The following is a 24979-nucleotide window of genomic DNA, read 5'->3' as shown; positions in this document are numbered from 1 at the left end:
ATTGGCACATTAAGATAGAATTGACTTCAATATGGTAAATAGTTTATATGCTTTATCCTGAATTGCAGAGCATCAGTTTGAAGCTGAAAAATATATAAAAATGCTATATATGGTTGGTAGTTATTTCAGAAAAAAATCAATTACAATTATAGTAAGTCTTACAAAAAAAAACCTAAATTAAATTTATTAGCAACTTGCACTAACTACATTCTGTTACAAAATCTGAAAATCTAAAGGCCACAGAACTGAAATCACTCTAAAATCTTTCTGAATGTAAGCTTTATTTTTAATGGCCAGTACACTAAGTTGGAATTTAATAATCTTCCTGAATACCCAGAGTATACCATTTTATAGTAATCGGTATGTGATATGTGTTAACAGCTTCTATGAAAACCTGTTTTAAGAACTTTCTAGAGCTTTTGTTAAATGAATACCATGGACAGAAAAACAGAGCTTTGTGTAATATTTCTTTTACATTAAATTATCAGAGGGCAGTAGCCCTAGAGATGTTAAGCTTTCACACAAAGTACACAGCATTATTTATTGTTCTTTGCATATCCACTATTGCCTGAGGTGAGTTCTGTCTCTGAAATTTTTAAATGAATCACAGGAGAGAGTGTATTGTTGTGCTGAAGATCTCTAAATTAAAATGTATTGCAAACCTCTCCTCCTTTCTTAAAATTAACTATATGTTGTTCATTATTTTTACTGGAATTTTTTTTCAAAAATGCTTGTAGTATGCTCAGTTTTACATTACACGATTTCTGCCAGTAAGGCAGGATGCATTTTCTGTGAAGAAATGTAAAGGTAGAATGCTAATATTCATGTGTCCTTTCTTCACAGCTGTAACTTGTCCCAGTATAGAGACTCTGCTCACAGAACATGTTATCTGGAGACTGATTTCTGGGTCACTGAATGAGTATGGAGCTCAAGTCATGCTCAGTTGCAGTCCTGGATACTATTTATTGGGTCGAAGACTCATACAGTGCAGGACTAATGGAACCTGGAGTGCAGGCAATGAAAGGCCAAGTTGTAAGGGTAAGGAACATACTGTTTGTTGTAAGCGTAAGGAACATACTGTTTGTTGTAAGCGTAAGGAACATGCTGTTTTCAGAATATAAAATGCTTTTTAATACATACTTTTTTTATAAATAGGACTTTTATTTTTTTAAAAAAAGTTCTTTTAATATCAATCTTCTACAGTTAAGCAGATATGACATTTTCAGTGATTATCATTTGTTGAAATTAGTTGATTAGAACTCTCTCTGTATGCGTAAAATACAATACATTTCATACAACAGTCAAAGATGTAGAATCACAGGATAAATCTGGATGATGATCTAGGATTGTCGTTTTATTCAACTTAGTATTTAGAGAATACTAGGAGGTGATATTATTTTATAAGATTTTAGATTAGAATTAGGTTAGATTAGAAGATTACATTACTTTGACCTTTTAGGTGAAACATAAAACATGTACAATTGGAGAAATGCACATACGAGTTCATGAGTGTGTTTTTATGCCTTCTTCCTACAAAGGTATCATAAATTGTGTTCACCCTTCTTCAGATGTTCAGTGCTTTAGAGAACTTTGTCATTCTTTTTGGGTCATATAGTTGTCAAGGGTTACAGTATCAGAGTCTTAATAAATCCCCTCCAAAATTCATTTCTTCTTTCTCCCTTCTCCAAGGTGTTCTTCACCTCAGCAGGGGAGGATATTTGGCAAATCAGCTAGCTCTACTAGCCTTAAAGCACATACTTGTCTTACAAGTGCTATGGTAGCATTTGCAGGCTGTGTTTCAGTGCCAGGGCAACGCAGAAAGTCGTGGCATCTAAAAGAAAGTGGACAACTGGCAGACCTAGCATACTGAGCAGAACTGGAAATAAAATTTAGGCACACAGTTTTTCAGGTTAGCATGTCATTCCAATGAGCTATTCAAATTACGTATTTCATCCTGAAAAAGATACTTTATTTTCTTTTTTTAGAAGGTGATTTTTTTTTTCAGTTAAGTTTCTGTAATGGAAAGTTTTTGTTTTTTTTTTTTAATTTTACTTTTCTGTTTGCAATAATGGAAGATTTTTGAGAATGGCTATTGTGCGACAAGGTGAATGAATAAGGGAATTTTTATGGCAGTCTCTAGGAAAAAATTCTGGGGATCAAGAGAACCGTTTAGTTGTGAGGTTTTTAAAGCAAAGGGAACAGAATCATTCTACTTTGTCAAACGCTGTTAATTCTGCAGGCATATCAATGATATCTTATGATAAATGGTATCAGAAGTATTTGGTACAATTCTGTGATTGTGATAACATAATGACCGTAAACATCAGATAGCTTTTTATTGCAAATAAATGACAATGCAAAACCTTCAGTACGATGTACATGATGTGACACACAAAAGATGCAATTCAGTTGCCTAACAATAAGCTCTTAATGTCATCAAAGACACATTACGTTATCTAAGATGGTAGATACTACAGAGGACTTGCAGGAAACTCTCAGCTTTCCTCAGCAGCAGCTGAAAGCTACATAGAATACCCCAAAATCGTCTGAAGTGGTACTGAATCAGTCCCAACGGTGGGACCAAAGTGTTTGCATTCAGGTGTATGTAGTCATATGTGTGTATGTTGAGTAAACATAGTGTCGTGGCATTATCTGAAAAGCTCCAGGGTACACAAAACATCCACACAAGGTAGATGTTACACATCTGTCTATTACATATGGGAGATCTGAAAGAGCAGCCAAGAGGGATATACTGTGGCATCTCAAATGGCACTAAATGTCTATATTTAGGTAAAGAATTGAAATGTAAGATGATCACTGAGGATTAGGTGGTCACATTTGAAGAATTAGAAAAAGTATGTGTTCATTAATCCAGAGAGAGAGGAATTATTTTGAATATGCCTAATTACAAATGTAGTGTAAAAAAGAAAGGCTAAGCTAGGCTAGGGTAGGAGAGAATAGGTATGGTAGGGAAAGGGAAGGGAAGGGAAAGAAAAAAACATAACTATATAAATTATTTTTTCTTTAAATACCCTGCCTTCATCTGTGGGATCAAGAAATAATTCACAGATTTTTGAATTTTGGATATACTGCAGCCTATTTTAGTTTTATGAAACATTTTACATTGTAGCAGATTATCTAATGAATTAAACCCATTACTTCAGACTTACATTTTAAAAGATGGTTATAGAAACATCCTTTGTATATTACTAGCCCTGAACAAGATTATAGAAAATACTACCATTAAAATTGGCCTTTCCTATAATGGTTCGAACGTCCTCTCCCGGTTTGAATACCCAGTAAAAAAGTTAGGTTTCTCACCAGCGTTGGTAAGTGTGTTGCTTCAAACCTAAGGCGTGGAATTTGCAGAGGGAATATTTGAGTATGGTATAAAGATGGGAAAAGAAGAACAAAGGAAAGAACGCATAGAAGAATTTGACCCATTTAATTAAACATAAAACAAAACAATATCTATTTTCTAGAAAATAAAATGAAATTATTTAAGATGTTTTTAGGGCAAGGCTGAGAGAGCTACCTGGAACCAGTGCATGAAAATAGTATAATTTGATTTTACCTAAATAATGATGGGTTATGGGATTTATTTTGGTTCTATTTGTTTTATTCTGTTAGTTTTGGTTTAGGAAAATTTCCTTTTGAAATATTCAATCGGAAAAATAGAGTAACTCTTGTATAACTCTTACTATATCAATTTTCCTTTTAAATTTGAAAATCAATGGGTTTTTGATTCTGCTAAATCAAACCATGCCCCTTTTCTTTTGTGCACACCTATTAAAAAGCCTCTAGAGCCTAATTTTTCATTTACTGCCTAATATGCAGCTCGTACTCAGTTGCTAAAGTCTTTTGAAAAGCTAGCTCTTCATCAGCCTTTACAATTACAGAATTCTTATGTAAATAAGTAGAAAATGGAGTGACCTATATGTGATATTGTTAATTAAAAGCAAAGGGTTAGTTAGATAAAGAAATCAAAGGAGCTGCTGGTTAAAAAATACATTAGTTTATATTTATAAGACAAATATTTTATTTTATCCTCTGAAGAGGACTGATTAGGATTTACTTATGGCAAACTTTATCCCAAAGAGTTGTTTAGTAATACTTTCATTCGATATGGGTCATTAAGATCCAGAAGTACACTGAAGAGAAGTCTAATGCTTACTGTCTGTCTGTTACTCACATCTTTTGAGTAGATCGTGTGTATATGTAGGTTCTACCTGCTCAATTTCATATTTCTGAAGCAGCAGGAATGATAACTGAAACAATGATGGTAAAGCATTTAACCATATGTATGACTATCAGCTTGTGAATGGTTTCTATGTATGTGTACAATATCTCTAAAGGAATTGCAAAGCATCAGATTAAGGGAGTTCTGGCTTAAGAGAGACCTAGCTAGTGTATTTGTTTCATTTGTTTAAGATTATGCCAAATAGTTTCCTAGCAAATTATGAAGTGGCTCACTGTTCATGTATTTTAGTTCTCGTTAGCTGGAATGACTGCAATTACAAAAAGAAGCATTTCTGACATGTTTAGAACAAACCATTCTATTGCACCTTAGGAAACAAAAATGGCACTATTTTATAGTTTGTATAAGCATAATTCACATTCTGCATTAGAAGCGGTAGAAGTTACAACATTAGGCCCCTCCACAAATGACATCAATGTGACTTGAATTTAGTCGGAAGGAGTCTTATCCACGTTTGGGAACCTTATGTGCACAACGAACTTTGATCACGTATATTCTGATTGTGACTGAACTGACTGCACAGTGATATGCACTCTGTTTTATCCAACTTCTGCCCTGGAAATTCCATGTTATTTTCTACAGTGAACCTTTTCAGATATAGAATAATGGGACTTGGAGGTTTCAGACAGGAAATTTAGTTGTGATTAGCACACTTTTGAAAATAAAGATAAACCCATGATATATGCCAGCAGTTGAAGCTCTTGGAGGCATTTGTGTGCGTTCTAAATTACAAAATTGTTGGTTTATTTTTTCTATAAACAAAAGATGTGACAGAACAGTTCTAAGTAAATTAGAGTTTGATACAATCCTAAAAGAGAGTTTTTCATGTGGTGCCTGTAATAGTTGTGGTTTGCAGCTGATGATACAGAAGGTTTCTGTGGTAATGAGTCAAGTCTACAGTTAACAAAAGTTATTTTTTTAGCAGATGGCCTATGGTATATTTTATATGATAATGAATATCAGCGAGAAATAAGAAAAAAGACAGTTCAGAACACTTCAGAGTACCACATATAAAAATACTATCTTTTAAGAAGGCATAACACTTCGGCAGGCCTGGGAAAGTACATATGAGGAGTAGCCTGGACAATATGCACATGCAGTATAGCCACAAATTTCCTGGACATTCATGTGGTTCTTGTGCTTCAGCACTGGAAATCCAGATTGTATCTAAGCTGCTGTCACAGTGTGAAGATACCATTCTGAACTTTCTGATCTAGAACATGTGTTGCCAAAGCAAGAATAATTTTAAGCCTTTACTGTGGAATATAACTTCAAACTCTTTCATATTTATTTTGTATTACTCTTACTTTTTAAGAAAATGTGAGATAGTATAGCTAAGAAATTATGTAAAGCTATTTCATATTTTGGTTGTAGTTATGTTTGGTTTTGTTTGTTTGTTTGTTTGTTTGTTTGTTTGTTTGTTTTTCCTAGTTATCTCCTGTGGCAGTCTTCCATCTCCACCAAATGGGAATAAGATTGGAACCTTAACAGTGTACGGAGCTACTGCAATATTCACCTGTAACACCGGATACACATTAGTTGGTTCTCACGTAAGAGAATGCTTGGCAAATGGACTCTGGAGCGGTACTGAAACCCAATGCCTAGGTAAACATATTTCTGTTTTTGTTTAATCAAACACAATAAAAATTATTGGAAATCAGCTCATGTCCAGCAGCAATGCCCTTAATGAAAAATAAGGTTGTTCTGAATACAGAAAATATTGTATGCTGTAGGTGATTTTATACTACCCTATTACATATAATTTTTTTTTAGAAATTCAGCAGTTCTAACAGCTGAATGTACTCAGTTGTTCTCAGGCAAGGAGGAATCTGTTCTGTTTTCAAAGTTCAACCTTACTTAGAAAGCAGCTTTCTTCTCTGCTGCCTAGGCACATGTTTTTCTGCAGAACACGAACTACTCCTTATCTATCTAATACCTTGTAAACAAAATGGTTTGACCACATATCATATACAAAAATGGAATCGTTTTATAGAGGAAATAATTGAATGACCTTTTTAAAAAATTACCAGGACGACTCTCAGTCTTTCAGGTAGATTCAAATACTTGTCATTACTTACTGGCTTTAAACAGATATGATTACTTGTAGAGAAAGTTTCAGATTTGTTTCTGGTTTACACTAATGGAGAGATTACTTTTTTGCACAGATATTATATATAGCACTTTCCAAAAAAATGTAATGCACATACATGTTTTTATTTTTGATGGCTTTGTAGAACACCACAATGTTTCGTCTTTCTGTATGTCTGAATCTAATCTTTGCAGTAAACATAATAAAGAAGGGAAGCAAAAAAAGAGATAAATGCACAGCAAAGTATTATCAAGATGAAAGATTTCTATAGTTACTTGTAATATATTATAAATATTTGATAGAAACAATGGGATCAAGGAACAAGGATATGATTATCCAGAATAAGATCCATCCCTATTTTTACAGCAATAATACAGTAAAAACACTGTTTTATATGGAAATGTTAGTAGCTATAACATGAAATGTCAAAGTTGATTCTCTATCCAGAACTCACTTCTAGTAAATATTTCAGGTAGGCTAAAGGAAAGTATGTCTAATTAGCTGTATATCTAACAGTAACATTTAACTACAGGGCTTTTAAATAAAATATGTTTCTTTATTTCTAAAGTGACCTCCCACCTTTGGGAACATTGTGTTTTATAAGAGTATGTCAACATGATAATTTTGCATATAAATAAAGATATAAGATACCAATTATCTTCCTCGGACACTGACATCTTCAAAATAGCCTCTTAAAAAAATGTAGGTAGCTATGCTTTGTAGCACCTCATGAAGAACAGAAAACTTTCATCGTATTGGAAGTAGTTAATTCAGAATTTCAATCAAAATTGAAAAATAACCTTTTTTCAAAGCCTCACTTCATACCTGTGACATGCTGGCTGAGGAATCTCTGATGTTGTCAATTCTAGAAACCAAGTCAAAATTAATATTACATATATATTTGCAACAAATCAGTGTCAATACTGACCTAGGGAAAAAAAAAAACAGCTTAATATGTTGCACATATATATGTAAAGAACTGAAATGCAAGATTGTTGAGCATTTTTAAAAGCCTGAGTGTGCTTAACTTTTACAATGTCAGTAAGACCACTGGCTTTCTGTGTTCAGATAAATGTACGTATGATCTTTAGTATACTAGGTTGCAGGTGCTCAGTATCTTATAGAAGTAAAGGATAAATAGGTAGTCTGTTTTTTTTTGCATTGCTTTTCTAAGCATGGTACCATGATAAAGGTGTTTGCAGTTCATGCCCACACGAACGTGCAAAACTGAAAGATATGGCCACAGGTACTCTGAGCAAGGCTAGAGTTCCTATTTAAAATACAACTGCATTCCCCTGAGAGAATATTATATTAAAATAAAAGACAAAACTTCTGCATCACAATAACTGGGTGTGATGGGACCACATGCCAACTCAATCAATATCTTCTAAAAACAATTTTCATGTATCATCAGTTTCATCTTAGCAAGTTATTAAGAAAAGGGAATAGCAAAAATCATTAGGCAAACATCATTTTTTAACAGAGTAGTAGTGACAACAATCCTGTATTTCTGGGGATCTTTAATTTCTGTGAACACTTTTAGGGAAAATAATTTGATACAATACAGGTTGCAAGCTAGAAAACAGTAATATACTAATAAACAAAAGCATAATTATCTAGACTTGATGAAAAAAAGTATAGACTTTTCAGCTGCATATTAACTCTGTTCTTCATCATAGTGTCTGCCTCACCAGCATCTTTACAGACAATTTGACTGGGTGTAGGTGAAATACAGACATGAAGGGGTTTTCTATCAGAGGTAGAGATAAAATCTAGATCTCTGTTTTGTACTTGCCCTATTGATTGCCTTTTCTTCTTTCAATTCAGACATTAGACTGCAGCAGCAGGAAAAATGAAAAGAGGATCTTCTTGAAAAAAGTAGCATGAGACGATAAGATCTGAATTAGGATTTCACTGATTCATTGTTTCATTTTGCAACAGTAATATTTGTAGCACAATTTTTGTAAAGATAATTTGAGTAAAGATAATTTTACAGTAGGTTATCTCTTAAAATAAGTACTATTCAAAAGTAGTGAGCATTATCTCATAGAGCTAAGTTATACGGTTCTGCAGATTTAAAAAGAATATAGCTGCCCTAACTAATCTTTTGGGTAAGCTAAATACTGGGTCAGTACCCTGAGGACATGGGCACTTGTGAAAATGTCCCAGGGCCCAGTTCATAGCTTTATCACACTTTTTCATGGAAAGCATTGGTGTTATTTCATTTACCTTTAAATCACTTGTAATTCAGTCCAGGTTATGTATAATGTAAGTATACAATATTTATTAAAAATAATTAGAAGTATGAAAGAAACATACAAACGTTTATAGAAGATACAGGTAAAGAGATGACCACAAATACTCTCAAATAATAGTCTCTCTGTTTTTCTATCTACCCCTTTATGCATACAATTTCCTTCTTTTCTTGATATATTAAACTGACTTTGAAGCTGATTCTCATGTTGACATCTCATCATGTATCTAAGGCTATCTAGATTTAATCTTTCTCCCCAAAATTAAGTTCCTTCCTATCTAGGAAATTGCCTGGCCATGCCTCTAAGTGTGAATATTGTTTCATCTCCCAGAAGCTATAACTATGTTTTTGCTGGATCACATGTCATCTCCTATACTTGAGTGATCAGTTAAAGAAGTTCCTCGCTCTGTTAGGGACTTAAACTTTTCCTCATCACCGTTTTACGAATAATATACATATCAGTAGGAAGTGTCTACTTTGTAGGTTTAAGAATCATGTCAGAATGGACCTCCAGAGGCCATCTAATCCAACAGACTGCTCAAAGCACAGCAAGTCAGAGCAGGTTGCTCAGCACCATGTCCAGTTGAGTTCTGAATATCCCCAAAGATGTAGACTCCACAGCCTTCCTGGGAAACCTGTTCCTGACCACCATCAGGTGTTTTTTTTTTCTTTATATCGAATTGGAATTTCCCAGATGCCAAGTTGTGTTCGTTAACTCTCCTTTTCTTCACTGAGTCTCATATTTTATATTAGTCTCTAAGTTAATAAACCTACTTGAAAAGTATATGAATGACTTAAAAGTAACTGAAATCCATAGCAAGTCAGAGTTCAGGCATAAAAGAATTAACTGGCTTTGAGATGGCAGTTAATTATTAGTGAACCCCAGCGAGATACAGTTGTTTCTGATAAATTTTGTGAGAAGTATGAACATTTTTCTAGCTTGATATCTTTTCAATCCCTTAAAATTTATTTTTTGAATTTAAATTATGCTATATTAAAAGTGATGGCATCTTACTCGAGGAAATAATGACATAAGTGGAGAAGATTTGAATGAGTAATTCTTATGATATGTAGAGGAAAAAAGTGTAAAACAAATCTGCTTTGTGTAGCAAAGACAATTCCACAGAGGTGCTGACTAGGGGAATTTTCTTTGAGCTCTCCTGTGCTTCAGGTTTACCTTTTTGCATACATAAGATTACTGCTGTGTCTCATCTGTTCCATAGTGGAGCTGCATAAGAGGGCTATGCGTAAAGACAAAACAGTCTTACTTCCTGCTGATGTCAGGTTATCCCTAGAATTAGGCTGGCCAACAGTTAAAAGATGCTTGAGCTGCAACTGTGTAGATCCAAATCCACATGTGTAAAAGTATTTTCTTCAGCCCTTTGTTCTGTTGCAAACATAGGAGCTGTATTGTAAAAAGAAAGGCTATTACCCCACAATTTCTGTGGTGTTATACCATTCATTACAGGATGGTGCTGATACTTGCATATAATAATTTCTGGTTTTGAGCAACTTTAGTTTCTGTGGGATATGACAGATTGCTTGTGCTGTAGAATGCAGCGGTATGTTTAGAACTGTTAAATACATGCATGCACTTCACTAGACAAAAGGGATTGCACCTAGAGCTGGAAGACTGTTAATCACTATTTAGCCTTTGCCGTTTCAAATTCAGACAAGCACTGTAATGAGAAGCTCTATAATGACAAAAATAATGCATAGTTAATGAATGTGAAATTGTAAATATTTTAAATGAGTTATTGCATGCATGCTGCAGAAGGTTGTATTAAAACTGTTCCTGCCTCTCTAATTTCTCACACATGAGGGATATTCCCACCATGCACTTTAGACACCTAAGTTAGATGCAGTTTAGAATATAATCTAAGATCCTAATTTCCCAACAAGGTCAACAGAACTATGCAGGCTCCTCCAGAGAGTAATTCAGAAAAGCTAAATTTGGTTCTTTAAGCTGGATGATGTGGCCACAATTGGTGGCCAGATGAATGCCACCAATTGTGTATTCCTAAATTTGAAGGACGACATGCACCAGGCTTATTTCAAAGGTGCCTTTAGGACTAACCTAAAAGCCTGCAAAAATCACTAGGCGTAAACCCAGAGAGTTCTGAATGTGCCTTTACATTTCAAAAATAATGATAATGAGTTAAAGAAGCTTTTACCTATGCTGTACCTGTATGAATATTGTTCAGGACAGCTATCGATGAAAATAGATACCACTTTGTGTTACCCATCGATCTGTGTAAAATGAATTTATAATTTCAGTCCAGTTGAGGGAACTAATTTCTACATCTCAGAAGGAGGTTTGTCAAATCCTTATTATCTGTCTCAGAAGAAAGCTAAGCCAAATGAGGGTAATTAATGAGTCCGAGGCGAAATATAGAACTTACATCTTCCAGCATTTACCTTTTCCTAGTTATAAAAAGATAAATATGAATGCTTAGGTTATTTTTTCTTCTGGTTTCATGCAATTCCTAACACTGCTGATATTTCATATCATTTCCCCTTCTCCCTTCCAAAAATAATTGCACCTATAAGTCAGTAGAATTTAAACATATACGTGTGCTTCAGTTGTTTGAGTGTGCATGCATACCTGTAGAAAGAGTACAGCTCTAATTGTAAGCATTGAAGTGTATGTCTAATTCCATCTCTACCATTGGTGGAATTTAATCGTAGAGTAAAATGTTTTTCCTGAGCAGATATTTTATCCTGATTTTGTATGACTTTCAAGTGTAAAACTCTATTCAAATACATGAAGGACGTACTCTAAATCTCAACTTAAATGTAAATCTATTCCATTCCATTTTTATAAATTCTTAGCATATTTTTTTCCAAAATGTAAGAATTCTACATCATACATAATTCTAATAGTATGTATGATAATTCCCTACAAAGCTTTGTCAGTGTGAGTAAATACTACTACTGACTGTGCTGTTGTATAAATCTCTGGTCTTTTAATTGATCTAGTATGATGCAGAGTTATTGAATTATATTTTAATTTATTATTGAAAAATAAAATAAAATGACCTATATCCTTGTTTGCCAGATGTTTTAGAATAGAGCTGCTGACTCAACCTTGAACCACATGAACAATTTCCTTAGTTCTTGAGAGCATATTTTATTAAAAAATCAACTGTCAGCTTCTTTAATTTACTTGCAATCTAATTTTATGTGCTTGGAAAATTGCATAAATTTTATGTCATTGCCCTGCTCTTTCAGTTCTTAAGTTGTTGGGATGTTTAATCTAAATGAGTCAAAATTCAAAAAAATCATTAAATCCCCTAGCTGGAATGATCTGTAAATGAAATGACTCACATAATAAGTGCAGAGGGTTGTTAAATCCTCATTCAAGACAAAATATGCAATATTCCAGTTGGCACATCTAAGCTATCTTTGTTCCTGAAGTTTCCTGTGATTCCCAGTGTTTGACTTCAATATAACCACTGCGTTTCAATTTTTCACTTTTTAGGCCTATAAAAATTAAACATTTAACTGTATTCCATTCTAGCTTGTATAAATGCAGCTTCTCTTTTCCCTTTTTGCACCCTTCTCATAGATTTTCTTCCCCAAATTTGTAGTTTTGCTAGTTGTCTGAATGATGAGTCAGTATTTAGGACCATGCAGGATTTTTTTTCTTTAGGAGAAGAAACTGTTATTAGAAGTGAGGTATAACTCCACTCTAACATATAGTTCATCTAGTTGTAGATTAACCACACCATGAATTCTGTGTTCCTCTTTACCACATTTTGAGGGAGAAGGAGGTGTTACAGCAGTAGGGGGATCAAATAAGAGACTGCTTAAATAAGCTGAACTAATGCATGTAGTCGGACAGGATGAGTCTGAAATGATAGCTTATAGCATTCCAAGGCCACTCTCTACCATGTTTGAAAGGTGAGAACAATTCTGCTGACTGAAGAATAAGCAAGGATAACATCAAACCTCAAAAAAGGGCCAGAAGAAGGAAGCAGAGAACTACAAGCTGATGAGCCTCACCTGAGTCCCTGGGAAAAGTCTTAGGGAAGTCCATTTCCAGACATATGGAGAACGAGAACAGACAGGATGCCATAACCAAAAGCAAACCTGACCAACCTTACTACCTTTCCTGATGACTGGATCATTTGATAAGGGGAGAGCAATAGATTTATTTTAGTTTTGGCTGTAGCAAGACTTTTGAAACAGCTTCCCATAGTATCCTTATAGCCAAATTGAGGAGGTACAGTGTTTATCAAAAATGCGAATAAAATGTTACTTTCCACCAGCATTATTGTAAACGTTGGCAAGACTTGTAAGAAGATATATTTTTGATGGCTTGCTTTTTTTATTGTAGCTGGTCACTGTGGTTCTCCGGATCCAATTGTAAATGGTCATATTAGTGGAGATGGCTTTAGTTACCGTGATACTGTAGTCTACCAGTGTAATCCTGGCTTCCGACTTGTTGGTACATCTGTCAGAATTTGCCTTCAGGATCACAAATGGTCTGGACAAACTCCTGTTTGTGTCCGTAAGTATCATTAATTTTTCACTAGATTACTACTATTTTTTAACTTCAACTGAATTTTAATAGTGGATGGGATTTTCAAAGGTGTTTGAATGAAGTGCTCAAATCAAAGATTCACTGAAGAGATTTTAAATGAAAGAGGTAATTATGATCATCTAACCCAGCTTCTAGCCTAGCACAGGGTGAAAAACTACATCCAATAATTTCTGATCAAATCTGTGTTTCTGTTGTTTCAGAAAAAACCAGAAAAAGTCTGTTTGAAAAGCAGACTGCAACTTTATAACATCATCTGTCTCTGTCTCTCTCTTTCTCCAGGCATAATTTCTATGTCGAGTGGGGCTTACAGAGCCTTTCTCCTATTTTTTTCACCAGGAATACCAAAATCTCTTGCTCTATTTTCATTCTTTGGTGGGTAAAGCTGGAACAGTGCTAATCTATGCAGTTCTGTTAGTGATTGCCCATTTTTCCAAAATCTGAAGTCCACCAGTCTGCCTCCTAATATTTACCAGTGCAGGCCCAGGTCATGGCATTTGAATTATACCATATCTGTTAGAAATATTCAGAAGGACTTTTTAGCTCTTAACTCATCTGCTTTTAAAAGTCCCATAATTAATGACTTGATTTGTGGAATCTTTCCTACCCCGGTTACTTCCTTCTTTGGATGGCAGGTTTTCTGACCTTTTCTGAGCCATCAGCCTTTTAATCATGGTCAAGAAAGAAATCATACTTCTCTGTTTATTATTTTACTACTTTATTGTGTACTTGCTTTTATTATTTTTCAATTTTAATAAGGCTTCCAATTTCTATATAATTTTGATTATTTTTAATGGACCATTACTTCAGTTCTGTCATTTTATAAGACATCGGTAATTCGGATAGACTATTTTCATCCATATAGAGACACAGAGGTCCAAGATGTCCAGTTTTTATATTGAATTCATGTCAGTAGCTTTGTTTCATTTCTAAGAAAATATACTACTGATAAGTCATTAGGATATTTTCTTTCTTAATGGTAAAATGAGACCTCTATACAGCTACAGGAAATATCTGCCAAATAGCATCATCATTTTATAATCCTATTTACATCTTTAAGTGATTTACATTCATCAGAGGAGAAATGCTAGCAACTTTCATTATGGTTTAGTGGATTAATTTTACCATGCAGTGAATAAAATCTGTTCAAAAGAAATGGACAAAACTGAGAGGGAGGTAGGAGGCTGTTTGTTCCTAAATTGATATTATCATTACTGTTATTAGAGGAACTGGCAGCAATTTCTGTCATTACAGGTTGCCTAACACTTTCCATTACAACATGGTTTTCTTTTGCTTACCACTCTGCCAGGCTAAAGAACTAAACAGAAATTTTTGGTCAGCAACCAAGCTTCAGATGATTTTCCTACTTCTATTTTTTTTTTTTTGTTTTGATTCTAGTAAATAATGGCTAAGCTATATTTGAGAAGGAAAGTAACAACATACTGTTTACCAGTATTAGGAATTGGGTCCCTAATGTAATAGCGGAAAGAGATATGGACTGTGGAGTATGCCTCAGAAAGTAGATAACCATAAAGAGATTATAAGCTGGGTATGGCTCTGCCCCTGGAAAATTACCTACCTTTTATGAGATTTCAATTAATTAAATTACACATCCTTCTGCACTTTTGAAGGATTTTCAGGGCTTTAACTACTAATCATCGTAATCTGCAAAAAAATTACCTCAGCAGTTACTGAGATCCCCTTCCACCCTGGGCCATCTTATCTTCTGGGTTTCATGTGACAGTCAGCCTCTCTCATCTTGCATAGCTTTTGACATACAGGTGTTTATTTCGCTACCTCCATACTGGATGATCAGTTTGCCCATGCTTTGGATGAGTGTTTTCTGAAAGATGCTTTCACTTGCTGGTTGTTTGGGAGTTAACATGAAATGTGAAGATCTCTGATTAGTTCATTGTGATTGGTAGGACAACAAAATTAATATCGAAACCTTCTTTACAAAAACTATATGCTATATTAATAGTGACAAAACATATTCTTAGTTATATAGCTTACCACTCAGAGTAGATTTTATTCTCCAAATAGTATCAGGATCTTGTACTACTATTATTTTTCTGTTTTACATTTTTACTGTGGTGAAATGGAAGTGTTCTTGGTCCAAGACTGATAATATGTTTAACTGGAAAATATATTTAAGAGTTATATTACATTAAGGTGTATAGATCTCTTGACAGTATAATAGCCGAGTGTATAATTCCTTAGAGATTATTTATATCAGACATGCATCTGTTTTCCCATGGCATATTTAGAATTCTATGTGTGTATATACACACATATGTATGTGCATGCATGCATAGGGCAATTATTTACATTAGGAGAGAGGAGGAGTTTTATAAGACCCTTTGCAATTCAGATGAGATGAGAACAACAGTAGTAGCGTTTATTTAAAACGTCTTAGCTACTGCTTAGGTAAACAATGTTAAACTGACTGCATAAAAATCTAGAGAGGAAACACTACAATGTCAACATTATCTGCTTCTCTCTCTCTCTCTCTCTTTTTTTTTTTTTTTTTGGTAATAAGCCTTTCAGTACTTGTTAGTCTGCGATTCCAGCTACTGAAGTATTGGCCAGTCAATAGGTCAATGATATTTGGTGGTGGCAAAACTAGATGCAGTGACTAGAATCTCAGTAGCTGAGACCTTTAGTTTCTGGAAGGTGTTACAAAAAACAGCATCTGTCAAGAGTAATGAGGTATAAACAAGAACTGACTTACTGGAATATGCTTCTATTGAAAAGGACAACTGAACATGGGTGTCCTTCGTTATCAGAGTTTTTATAGGAGACCTAAATTTTATGTTGTAAGAACCTTTGGCCTATCATTCATTCAGGAAGCTGCAGAAAGTTTAAGGTAATAGCATCTTTAAAATTTAATAGTTCTTTATATAGGAATGATGTTAACTGATTGCCAGTAGCCCTGGAAATTGCTTTATGTATTGAAACTTGATCATCTATAACAGTTTAAAAGTAGAACAACAACAACCAGGCTAGAATGAGGTTGATCCTGTGCATATTCAGGTCACATATTACTCTGAGGTTTAAGATCCTATTTTAAAATGCTGCAAATTGGATGATTCAGAAAGATGTTAAAGTGTTTTACATAAATTTATTTATACAGTGTAAGGACTAAATCCATAAATCTATATACAGGAAGATGTCTTATTTACTTCCTAAAGATCAGGTATTGTTAAAAAACTACTTCATAATTGGTCTCCATGAAAAAAAGTACAAGAAAACACATTTAAATTATTCTTCACTCATCTCTTGAATGAAGAAACAAAAAGCAAACTAATAAAGCAAAAGATAACCTGTGAATAGGATATTTACATGAATATGATAATCATTATCACCAACATAATGTTGAAAAGCTGTATATGGATATACGTCTTTGACTTTCTAGTATTATATTGTCAATATCTATACTTTCCGTATGTTTTTAACGTGTTGTCATGCAGAAAGCTAGAGCATGACTGTAATAATAGTATATTATTATAACTATAATGTAACGTAATTAACACAGTATGCATAACAGGAAAGATTTGCTCTCAACAATGATTCCTCTATTGCTATAGGAAATCTGATTAAAATGATAAATATTTCAGCAAAGCAACTCAACAACTTTGGAACAAGGAATATGTTATCTTAATATTTTTGGATCTTCTGTTATAAATGATTGAACTGATTATTTTGGCAGGGGGAGGCTGGAACGAAGGGGAGGTTGGTTAGGGTTTTTTAAATTGTGGAGGGTTTTGTTTTGAAAGAGGGTTGTTTTTTGTAATAACTTTTATCTACTACTTTCAATCAACTTTTTATTCAAACCTGAAATTCATGGGGAGATGTTTCTGAAAGCTTCTATGAAATTCAATTTATTTGGGTCGACTATATTTTGAAGCTTGCAGGAGAAAAGCAATTTCATTCTTCTATCTGCATTAGTAGGAAAGATGGTAAAGTCTCAAAGTTGTTCAAAGTGTAATACATATCAGATGGGTGTCAAAATGCATGTATATTTAATTACATATGTTACAACTTCCTAAATCAGGTAAAATGTAGATTCTGAAAGTTTTATTTAAAGGTAAACATTTTTTTCCTGCAAGTTAAAAGTTCTGTATAAAGGTATCCTATATTTTTTAAATCATCTGCATCAATTTAAAAGATAAGTGAAGAAAAATTCAAGGGAAAAGCAAACAAACAAACAAACAAACAAACAAAAGTTCCATGCTGCAAGTGATTCCATAGAACGGTACCTTTCAGTTAGATGCTAGCCTGCCTATTTTTACTTTAACAGCAATCACTTGTGGACACCCTGGGAATCCAGCTCATGGAGTGACTAATGGCAGTGAGTTCAATTTAAATGATGTTGTAAATTTTACTTGCAACACTGGGTACTTACTTCAGGGAGCTTCTCGAGCACAGTGCCGAAGCAATGGGCAGTGGAGTAGCCCTTTACCCAGCTGCCGAGGTAAGAAACTTTCCTGTTTGTTCTCTGCTCTGTAGTGAATTATTTCAGTCATGACCCTTTCCCTCACCTTAAAAACACTGGGATAAAATTCTGAAAACTGGCCTTTAAGACTTTGTTATCTACCTTACCTGAAATTTTCCATTTTTATATTGGAAAATGGATTTGGCTGAAGATCAGTGAAGCATTGTTTCTCCAGTATTTGACCTCAAAATCCTCAAACTGCAATCCCTAGCATTAGATTTATAGACATTAAAAGTTTACTTTGCATCACAAAAGTTATATTAAATTAATAAATTACAGTCAGCCAACTAGACTGACTTAGATGCACTTGATTGCAGTTTCCATAAGAGGTCCATTGCTCCTATTAAAACATAATTATGCAAAGGAATATTCATGCAATTAATTCTTCTCTATACCCTAGCAATACCTGAAAGATGTTCATAGCTTTTGTACATGTGAAACCTGATATTTTTTGCCTAGAATAAACTGATAATGTTAAGATTTCATTCTGACTGTTTTTTTGTGAAGACGTGCCTGAAATTGATTCCTGTGATATTCAGTGTAAGATGGAGATGTTTGAGAGAGAAAAATAAAGCAAGGGTCTGTGTTATGAAGAAAGCTGTATATCAAGTCTGCACATATAGGGGAAGAAATGGAAGCCATTTCAGAAACACCGTAATTGGAGAAATCCAAAGTTCTTGCATTTCATTGTGTCCTTATTGTTTATTTATCTAGATGCCATTAACATAAGTATGTTTTACTGATTCACTAATGTATCTAATGTATTATTTCACCTCAGCTTAAAGTTAGAATACCTATAACCAAACAAATCCTTTGCTGTTCCCTAAGGTTTGGTTTCATTTTGATGTGGTTTGAAATACACATGAAATACACAGAAAACTGTAAATGAGAGAATAAAAATGTCAATAGAATAGTCTGCTTCTTTGTCAAATTGTTATGTATTACAGGGCAATTTTATACTCACCTAAGACAATTTCATAACAAAAGAAAAAGGATCTTTAAGACATATGACCTAAAGATGTTGTATAGTGGTGAAAAAACTAGAGATTACTAATTTATGCCACTGCATAAGTCAGTGATTTGCTCACATCTTGAATATCATAACATGCAGTTCTGATCCCTTCATCTTAAAAAGTATGCAGAAAGATTAAGGAAAAGCAACAGCTGGGATCAAAGGAATGCAAAGGCTTTTTATGAGGAAATTGAGAAGTATCAGAGAAGAATTAACTAGCAGGCATTAAAGGAAATGATAGAAGTCTAAAAGTCAGGAGTGCCATGGAGAGAATAAGAAGGGCTGAATATCATCATTTTTTCCAACGCAAGAACTAAAGGACATTAAAATATTTCAGTAGGAGAGAAATCAGTTGAGGGTGAGCTCTAAACATACAGAGCCTGTATCTGGCTTAGGAATCCTTTGAGCTGAAGAGCTGCGTGCTGGGAGGTTATAAGGAAAAATATCACCTCAGGTTGCCCTATTCTTACTTTCTGCTTAGGGGCACTTTTTTAATTGATTTTCTTCAGGCTTTGGCTGTTTTTGCAGAATATAGAGCTAATATCAAACATTTGATCTGTTCCACCAACAGTTCAGAGTTTTATCAGACGGTTAATATCAGTCCTTTGGTCTGATATTTTTATGCCTTATGCCCTGAAATAGCATACACTAGAGTAGGAAATGCTCTCTTAAAGCTGAATCCAATTAGGTACTGAATATTTGACGATGTTGTGAACTGTTTTCTTCTGGATCACTAAGACAGATTGAATATTTTCTCATTATAAAATAGACACAAATTGTCAGAGAGGTGAGGGAAAGAGAGAGAGAGAGAAAGGCAGGCAGGACTTGAGGTGAATCATATTAGGTACTGAAAGATGTCAAGAGCCATGAGAAGAAGTTTGGAAGTGTTGTTTGGAAATATAGTTTGGACATCTTTTTGTGAACTTTCCAAAAGGGAAGTTAATGGACCTAATCTGGACCTGGTCATGCTCCCTTTTCAAAGCTGGAATTGGCTGAATTCATTTCTAATTTTTAATAGTGGCACTGCTTTCCAAATGTGTAAATCAAAAGCAAACAAACAAACAAAATGCTTAGCCTCTGGAGAGAAACTGATGTTTCTTCCAGGCATGGAATATGCAAAGAAATAAAATATATATACGTGTGATACAGAAGTCAGATTTTTATGGGTTAAATTGGAATTGGGAAGTTGACAAGAATTTCCTTCCAGGACATAATTTGGCAAATCTTTGTGAAATCATGCATCCTCTGAAAGGAATTTCATACAAGTCACTTACATCTTTCCTTAGGCTGATGAATCTTTCAGTGTCTATTGTATCTCATGCCTGAATGCTGACTGTCAAATTAAGAACCTAAAGATTAGTTTCCAAATGTAGAAAACATGAATTTTTTAATCCCCTCATTCTCCTCCATTAGTCAGAATAGGAGGACTGAGTTTGGAATTCTATTTCCATCACAACAATAACCAGAAATATCTCCTGTGATTAAGCAGGCAAAAGTTAGTTTGTTGAAAAGGGGTTAATATATAGTCAGGTAAATCATTTCTCCTGCAGTGTAACAGCTACAAAGTTTTTCTTGAGTATTTATTTTCACTTGGAAAATAATCACTTAAACTATAAATCAGTGTAAATACAATCCTTTTTTTCTTAGAAGTTCATAGCAACTTGTCTTTGATGTGCAGAATTGTTCAAAGGATACTAACACGGAAACTAAAGATTGTGTAATAAAAAGTTCAGTTATTGATAGCTTTATTATCTCCACCTGTTGCTTTATTAAAAATCATATTTTATTGCAGTGGTTGCTCCTAAGAATAATAATCTTTGGTAATCAGCTCATGATATTGTTTCAGAGATAGCTAATGCAATTTCAAGCTCAGTGTGTGAGGAATTTATATCCTTTGTTCTCATTAAAACAATACAAAGATTGCAATTACCTTAGTCACCACTCTCAGAATTTATGCAAATGAGTTAACTAGCATGGGAGTTTAATTGTTGGAATAGAGAAACAGGAATTAGCAAATAGTTCCTATTTAGGATCAAGTAATTTTTTGTCCTTGTATAATTCTTTATATCACTAAACTTCAGTGAACACACTCTTCTATCTCATCTATGAGGTGTTTAATTAAGATTTTCTTTGTTAAAATTATATTTATTTTTACATATACAGTAAGTATGGTCCATATCTGTACTGTTTGGTTGTCAGAGGCAAAAATTGCATGGTCTTGATGTATTTAAGCCTCTCTTACAAGCTGAGTGACTGTAATATTCATGTGGAATTCAAATGTATACATTACATTCATACAATGAAAAAACTCAAAATGAGAAAGAAGAAAGGAAATTAATGAAAAATGATGAAACGACTGAGAAGATTTAAAATATAAGAACATAAAAATTAGGAAATTTGAGCCTTACAGTTACTCCACCCTTATTTCAGGAATGTCTTATGTCTACTATCATTTTCCTTTTTTAATTCATCACGTGAATTTGAGTTTGATCCACACCACTTTTTGTAGTAGATTTTATGATCAAAAATATTTTTTAGGGAGATTAGTTTTCTGGATAGTGAGTATTATAGATTCAACTCTACCAAGATCCATTCATTTAAGAATGTAAAATTCCTACCAGAATAGAGCTGCTCAGAAATTCTCTGAATTCAATATCTACAATTCCGTTACCATGAAGGTGACATAAAGTTGGACTTTGCAGTTTCTCTAGATTAAGAAATCCTTCTTTATGGCTGTTTAGAGATGTATACCAGCTAAGGTAACAATAATGATTGTAGAAGTATTTGTGCACCAGAAGATACTTAGTGCAAAAATATATTACTTTAGTTTAAAAATATCAATGTCAGAGCAGTTCTGTTCCGTGGGACCTATTGTATGCATCTCTGATCGAGAAAATATGAAGATATTATTTCTATTAGGTGACATTTTACAATGATAATGTTATATTAGCTGTCTTGAGAAGTGATAAGTTTATTATATTTTAGGAGTTGCCAAATCCAGTAGCCCAATAGAGGCAAAGCTGCTGCAGCTCCATGTCCCCAGCTCCAGCCAGCAGTGAAGCTAAGCACGTATCACCGGAAGGTTCACTCACACTCTGCATAGTATGTACATATATACATGGCTAGCCACTCAAATTAACACAGACAGAAACGCTCACACAAACACAGACAGTATAGTTCTGTCCTCCTCGCTGGTGGTTCAGGATGAAAGTTTGTTAGTGGAAAACGTGTACATATATACAGTATGGATCCCTCCAGTAGATGGGCTTAGACATTCTATCTGTCCAGTAGCTATCCATGGATCTCTCGTCTCCCCAGTTGCTGGCACCTGGACATACAACGCCTGAGGTCCTCAGCCCTACTCCAGTTGTTGGTACTTAGACCTACACACACACACAAACTAAGGGTCCCCCCAGGGCACTGGCTTTAGATATACAGTCTACCCATTTTTTGGCCCTTGGATCCTCTTATCTCCAGATGACTCGTGCACAGGCACACAGATGCAAACTGGTCTCTCAGTAGATCCCCAGACCTCACAGCCTTTTCAAGAGGCTGGCTTGCACCTCCTGGTCCATTCAGCAGCTAACTCTGGAGACCCAGAGAGACCCTCTGGTCTCTTCAGTATCTGGCCCAGGCTTATAGCTGCTTTGATTCCTGGCTCCCAAGCTTCTTATCTTACTTACCAGTTAATCCATCTTGATATTTGCTAGCCATCACACACTGACGTAAGTACCCATACAACATGCACGCACTCCAGTCTCTTCAGTTACTGACACCTAAGGCACACAAGCTCCTGTGATCCCTGCTCCGATTGCTGGCACTCAGACCTCCGTACACAAATGCGCACAGAACAGAGTTCCCCTCACTCAGGAAAACCGTTAGAAATGGCATTTAATGAGAAGACAGGATGGACTGCAGTGATCAGGTGCAGGGCATGGCCAGACAGGCATACTGACCTGCAGCCTGTTTGCTTGTGACTGACCCCTTTTATTTCCTTATCCCTCTATTTTACCACTGCCAAACCACCTTGATCCTTCCCTTTCCCCACCTTCAGTTCCTCCCCTAAATATCCCAAAATAAGTCTTTCACAGTCCCCGGATGCTCTTCCCCTGCATCCCATAATGAGTCTCATATCCCTAAGGCAGTAATCCACCTCAGTCTGTAAGGTAATCTGGAGATCCTTTCCATTGATTAATTGGGTGGGTCTCACCCCCAGCCCATGGGGCTGATGCTCTCCTGGGATAGCCCTGGGAGAAGACATGTCAGGAGACTTCATTTCTCTAACTGAGTTATTGAGGTTCCTCCACCTGCCGTTGTGCTCCTTTTTATTTATGGGGATGAGCCTTTAATTACATAATCCAATGTTGTCAATATTATCATGTGTCATGATTAGCCTATTATATTCATACATATTTTAAGTAATACAATTAAAATCAACTATTTTTCATAGGATTTTTGATGTTAGAAAGATCAAAGATAATCTTTAATTTGGAGTCCCTGAGTGTAAGAATGTTTTCAAAGATTTATATAACCCCAGATAACTCAAAATATACATGGCTATGTTTCCATACTTAGTACCTGGTTGCAATTGCCAAATCATTATTCTGTGATACAGAGTGAGAAGCTTTTTGACATGCTTAAGGATCAATCAATCAATTCAATCAATTCAATCTCTCTTTGGGATGATATATATTATTGTTTTTTTAAGATTGGGAATGACAGAGGAGGGAGATGATGACCCCAATTAAATGTGGAAGTGGTGGCTGGGTTGCCAAGCAAAGGGTACAGGGTGGTGTTGAAAACAACAACAAAGAGCTAAAGTGGGGTGAGCCCAAGTGTTTGCACACAAATAAGGAAGTGCTAAGAGGACAGCATTATGGAGGAAGCTCTCACTCATTTTCTGAGAAATCAGCATGAGTGTGTGCCTCTCTGAAGTGCCTGTACACTAACATGCAGAATAGAGGAATTAGAGGATGAATTAGGGGTCTAGGCGCAATTGCTGGGCTACCATCTCATTGGGATCACACAGACATAGTGGGATAGTCCACTTGACTGGAGTGCTGCAGTGGATATACACGGCTTTTCAGGAGGAACAAGTTGGGAAGGCAGGAAGGAGGAATTTACATATTACACTGTGATTTGCACTTCAGAGGGTAGCAAGAATCCATGGAGCTCTGTCTTGGGAGAAATGAAGAGCCAGCTGGGAGCTGATGGGTTAGGCGTACAGAGTGGACCAGTCTGGACAATGTTGTGGATGTCTGCTACAGACCACTTGGTCAGGAAGAAGTGTATAAGGCCTTCTTCAGAGAACTGGAAGTATCCTCACGTTCGCAGGCCCCGATCCTCATTGGGGATCCACCCTTGTATCTGCTGTAATGGCAACACAGAAGGACACAAGCAATCCAGGAGGTTTATGGGTGCATTAGTTGATAACTTTCAGACCCAGGTGATCATGGAGCCAATGAGGGAAGTGATCTATTGAACCATATACGAAAACCGAAAAGAACCGTTTGGGGACGTGGGGCAGTCTTGACTCCAGTGACCATGAGATGGTGGAGTCCAGGATCCTGTGAGGATGCAGCAGGGCAAAAAGCAGGATTACAGCCCTGGACTTCAGGAGAGCAAATCTGGGCACATTCAGGAAGCTGTTTTGAAGAATTCCATGGGATAAATTCCTGAAGTGAAGAAGGGTCTAGGACAGCTGGTTGATTTTCAAGGATTGCCTCCTATGCGTTCAAGAACAGTCCGTCCCAATATGCATGAAGCCAAGCAAAGGTGGCAGGAGGCCTGCTTAGGTGAACAGGGATCTCCTGACTAAATTCAAGCATAATAAGGAATCATACAAGAAGTGGAAGCAGGATCTGGTGACCCAGGAGAAATACAGAGATACTTTCTGAGTATGCAGGGATGGGGAAAGCCAAAGGCCGTCTGGAGTTGAATCTGATGAGGGATGTGAAGGGCAACAAGAGGAGTTTCTACAAGTATTTCAGCAGCAAAAGGAAGACTGGGGAAAATGTAGACCTACTGCTGAATAAAGCAGGAGACCTTGTGACAGAGGACATGGAAAACACTGAGGCACTGAAAGCCTTCTTAATCTCATTCTTATTGATAAGACTGACCTTCAGGAATGACAGGCCCTTAAGATCAGTGGGGAAGTCTGGAGCAATAAAGACTTACAGTAGAGGAGAAGACTTACAGTAGAGGAAGATCAGGTTAGGAACATTTAAACAAAGTGGGTGTACATAAGGACAGGATGCACCCAAGAGTGCTGAGGCAGATGGCTGATGTCATTGCAAGGCCACTCTCAATCACCTTGGGATGGTCATGG

At 35.5% G+C, this 24979-nt stretch overlaps 1 protein-coding gene across 2 annotated transcripts in view; it reads left to right on the top strand.

Moving 5' to 3' along the window:
• Positions 1-24979, top strand: part of CSMD1 (CUB and Sushi multiple domains 1) — a 1260625-nt gene that overhangs the window by 1176554 nt on the left and 59092 nt on the right. For both annotated transcript variants that reach the window (XM_068937332.1, XM_068937331.1), the window contains exons 51-54: positions 844-1038; positions 5690-5863; positions 12941-13114; positions 17445-17618. In XM_068937332.1, the coding sequence (XP_068793433.1) occupies positions 844-1038; positions 5690-5863; positions 12941-13114; positions 17445-17618 (717 nt within the window). The remainder of the gene's footprint in view (positions 1-843; positions 1039-5689; positions 5864-12940; positions 13115-17444; positions 17619-24979) is intronic.

The sequence above is a fragment of the Struthio camelus genome, chromosome 3 (genome assembly GCF_040807025.1).
Source record: "Struthio camelus isolate bStrCam1 chromosome 3, bStrCam1.hap1, whole genome shotgun sequence".
Classification (NCBI taxonomy): domain Eukaryota; kingdom Metazoa; phylum Chordata; class Aves; order Struthioniformes; family Struthionidae; genus Struthio; species Struthio camelus.
The sequence above is the reverse complement of the archived record's forward strand: the minus strand, read 5'-3'. Positions and strand labels throughout refer to the sequence as shown.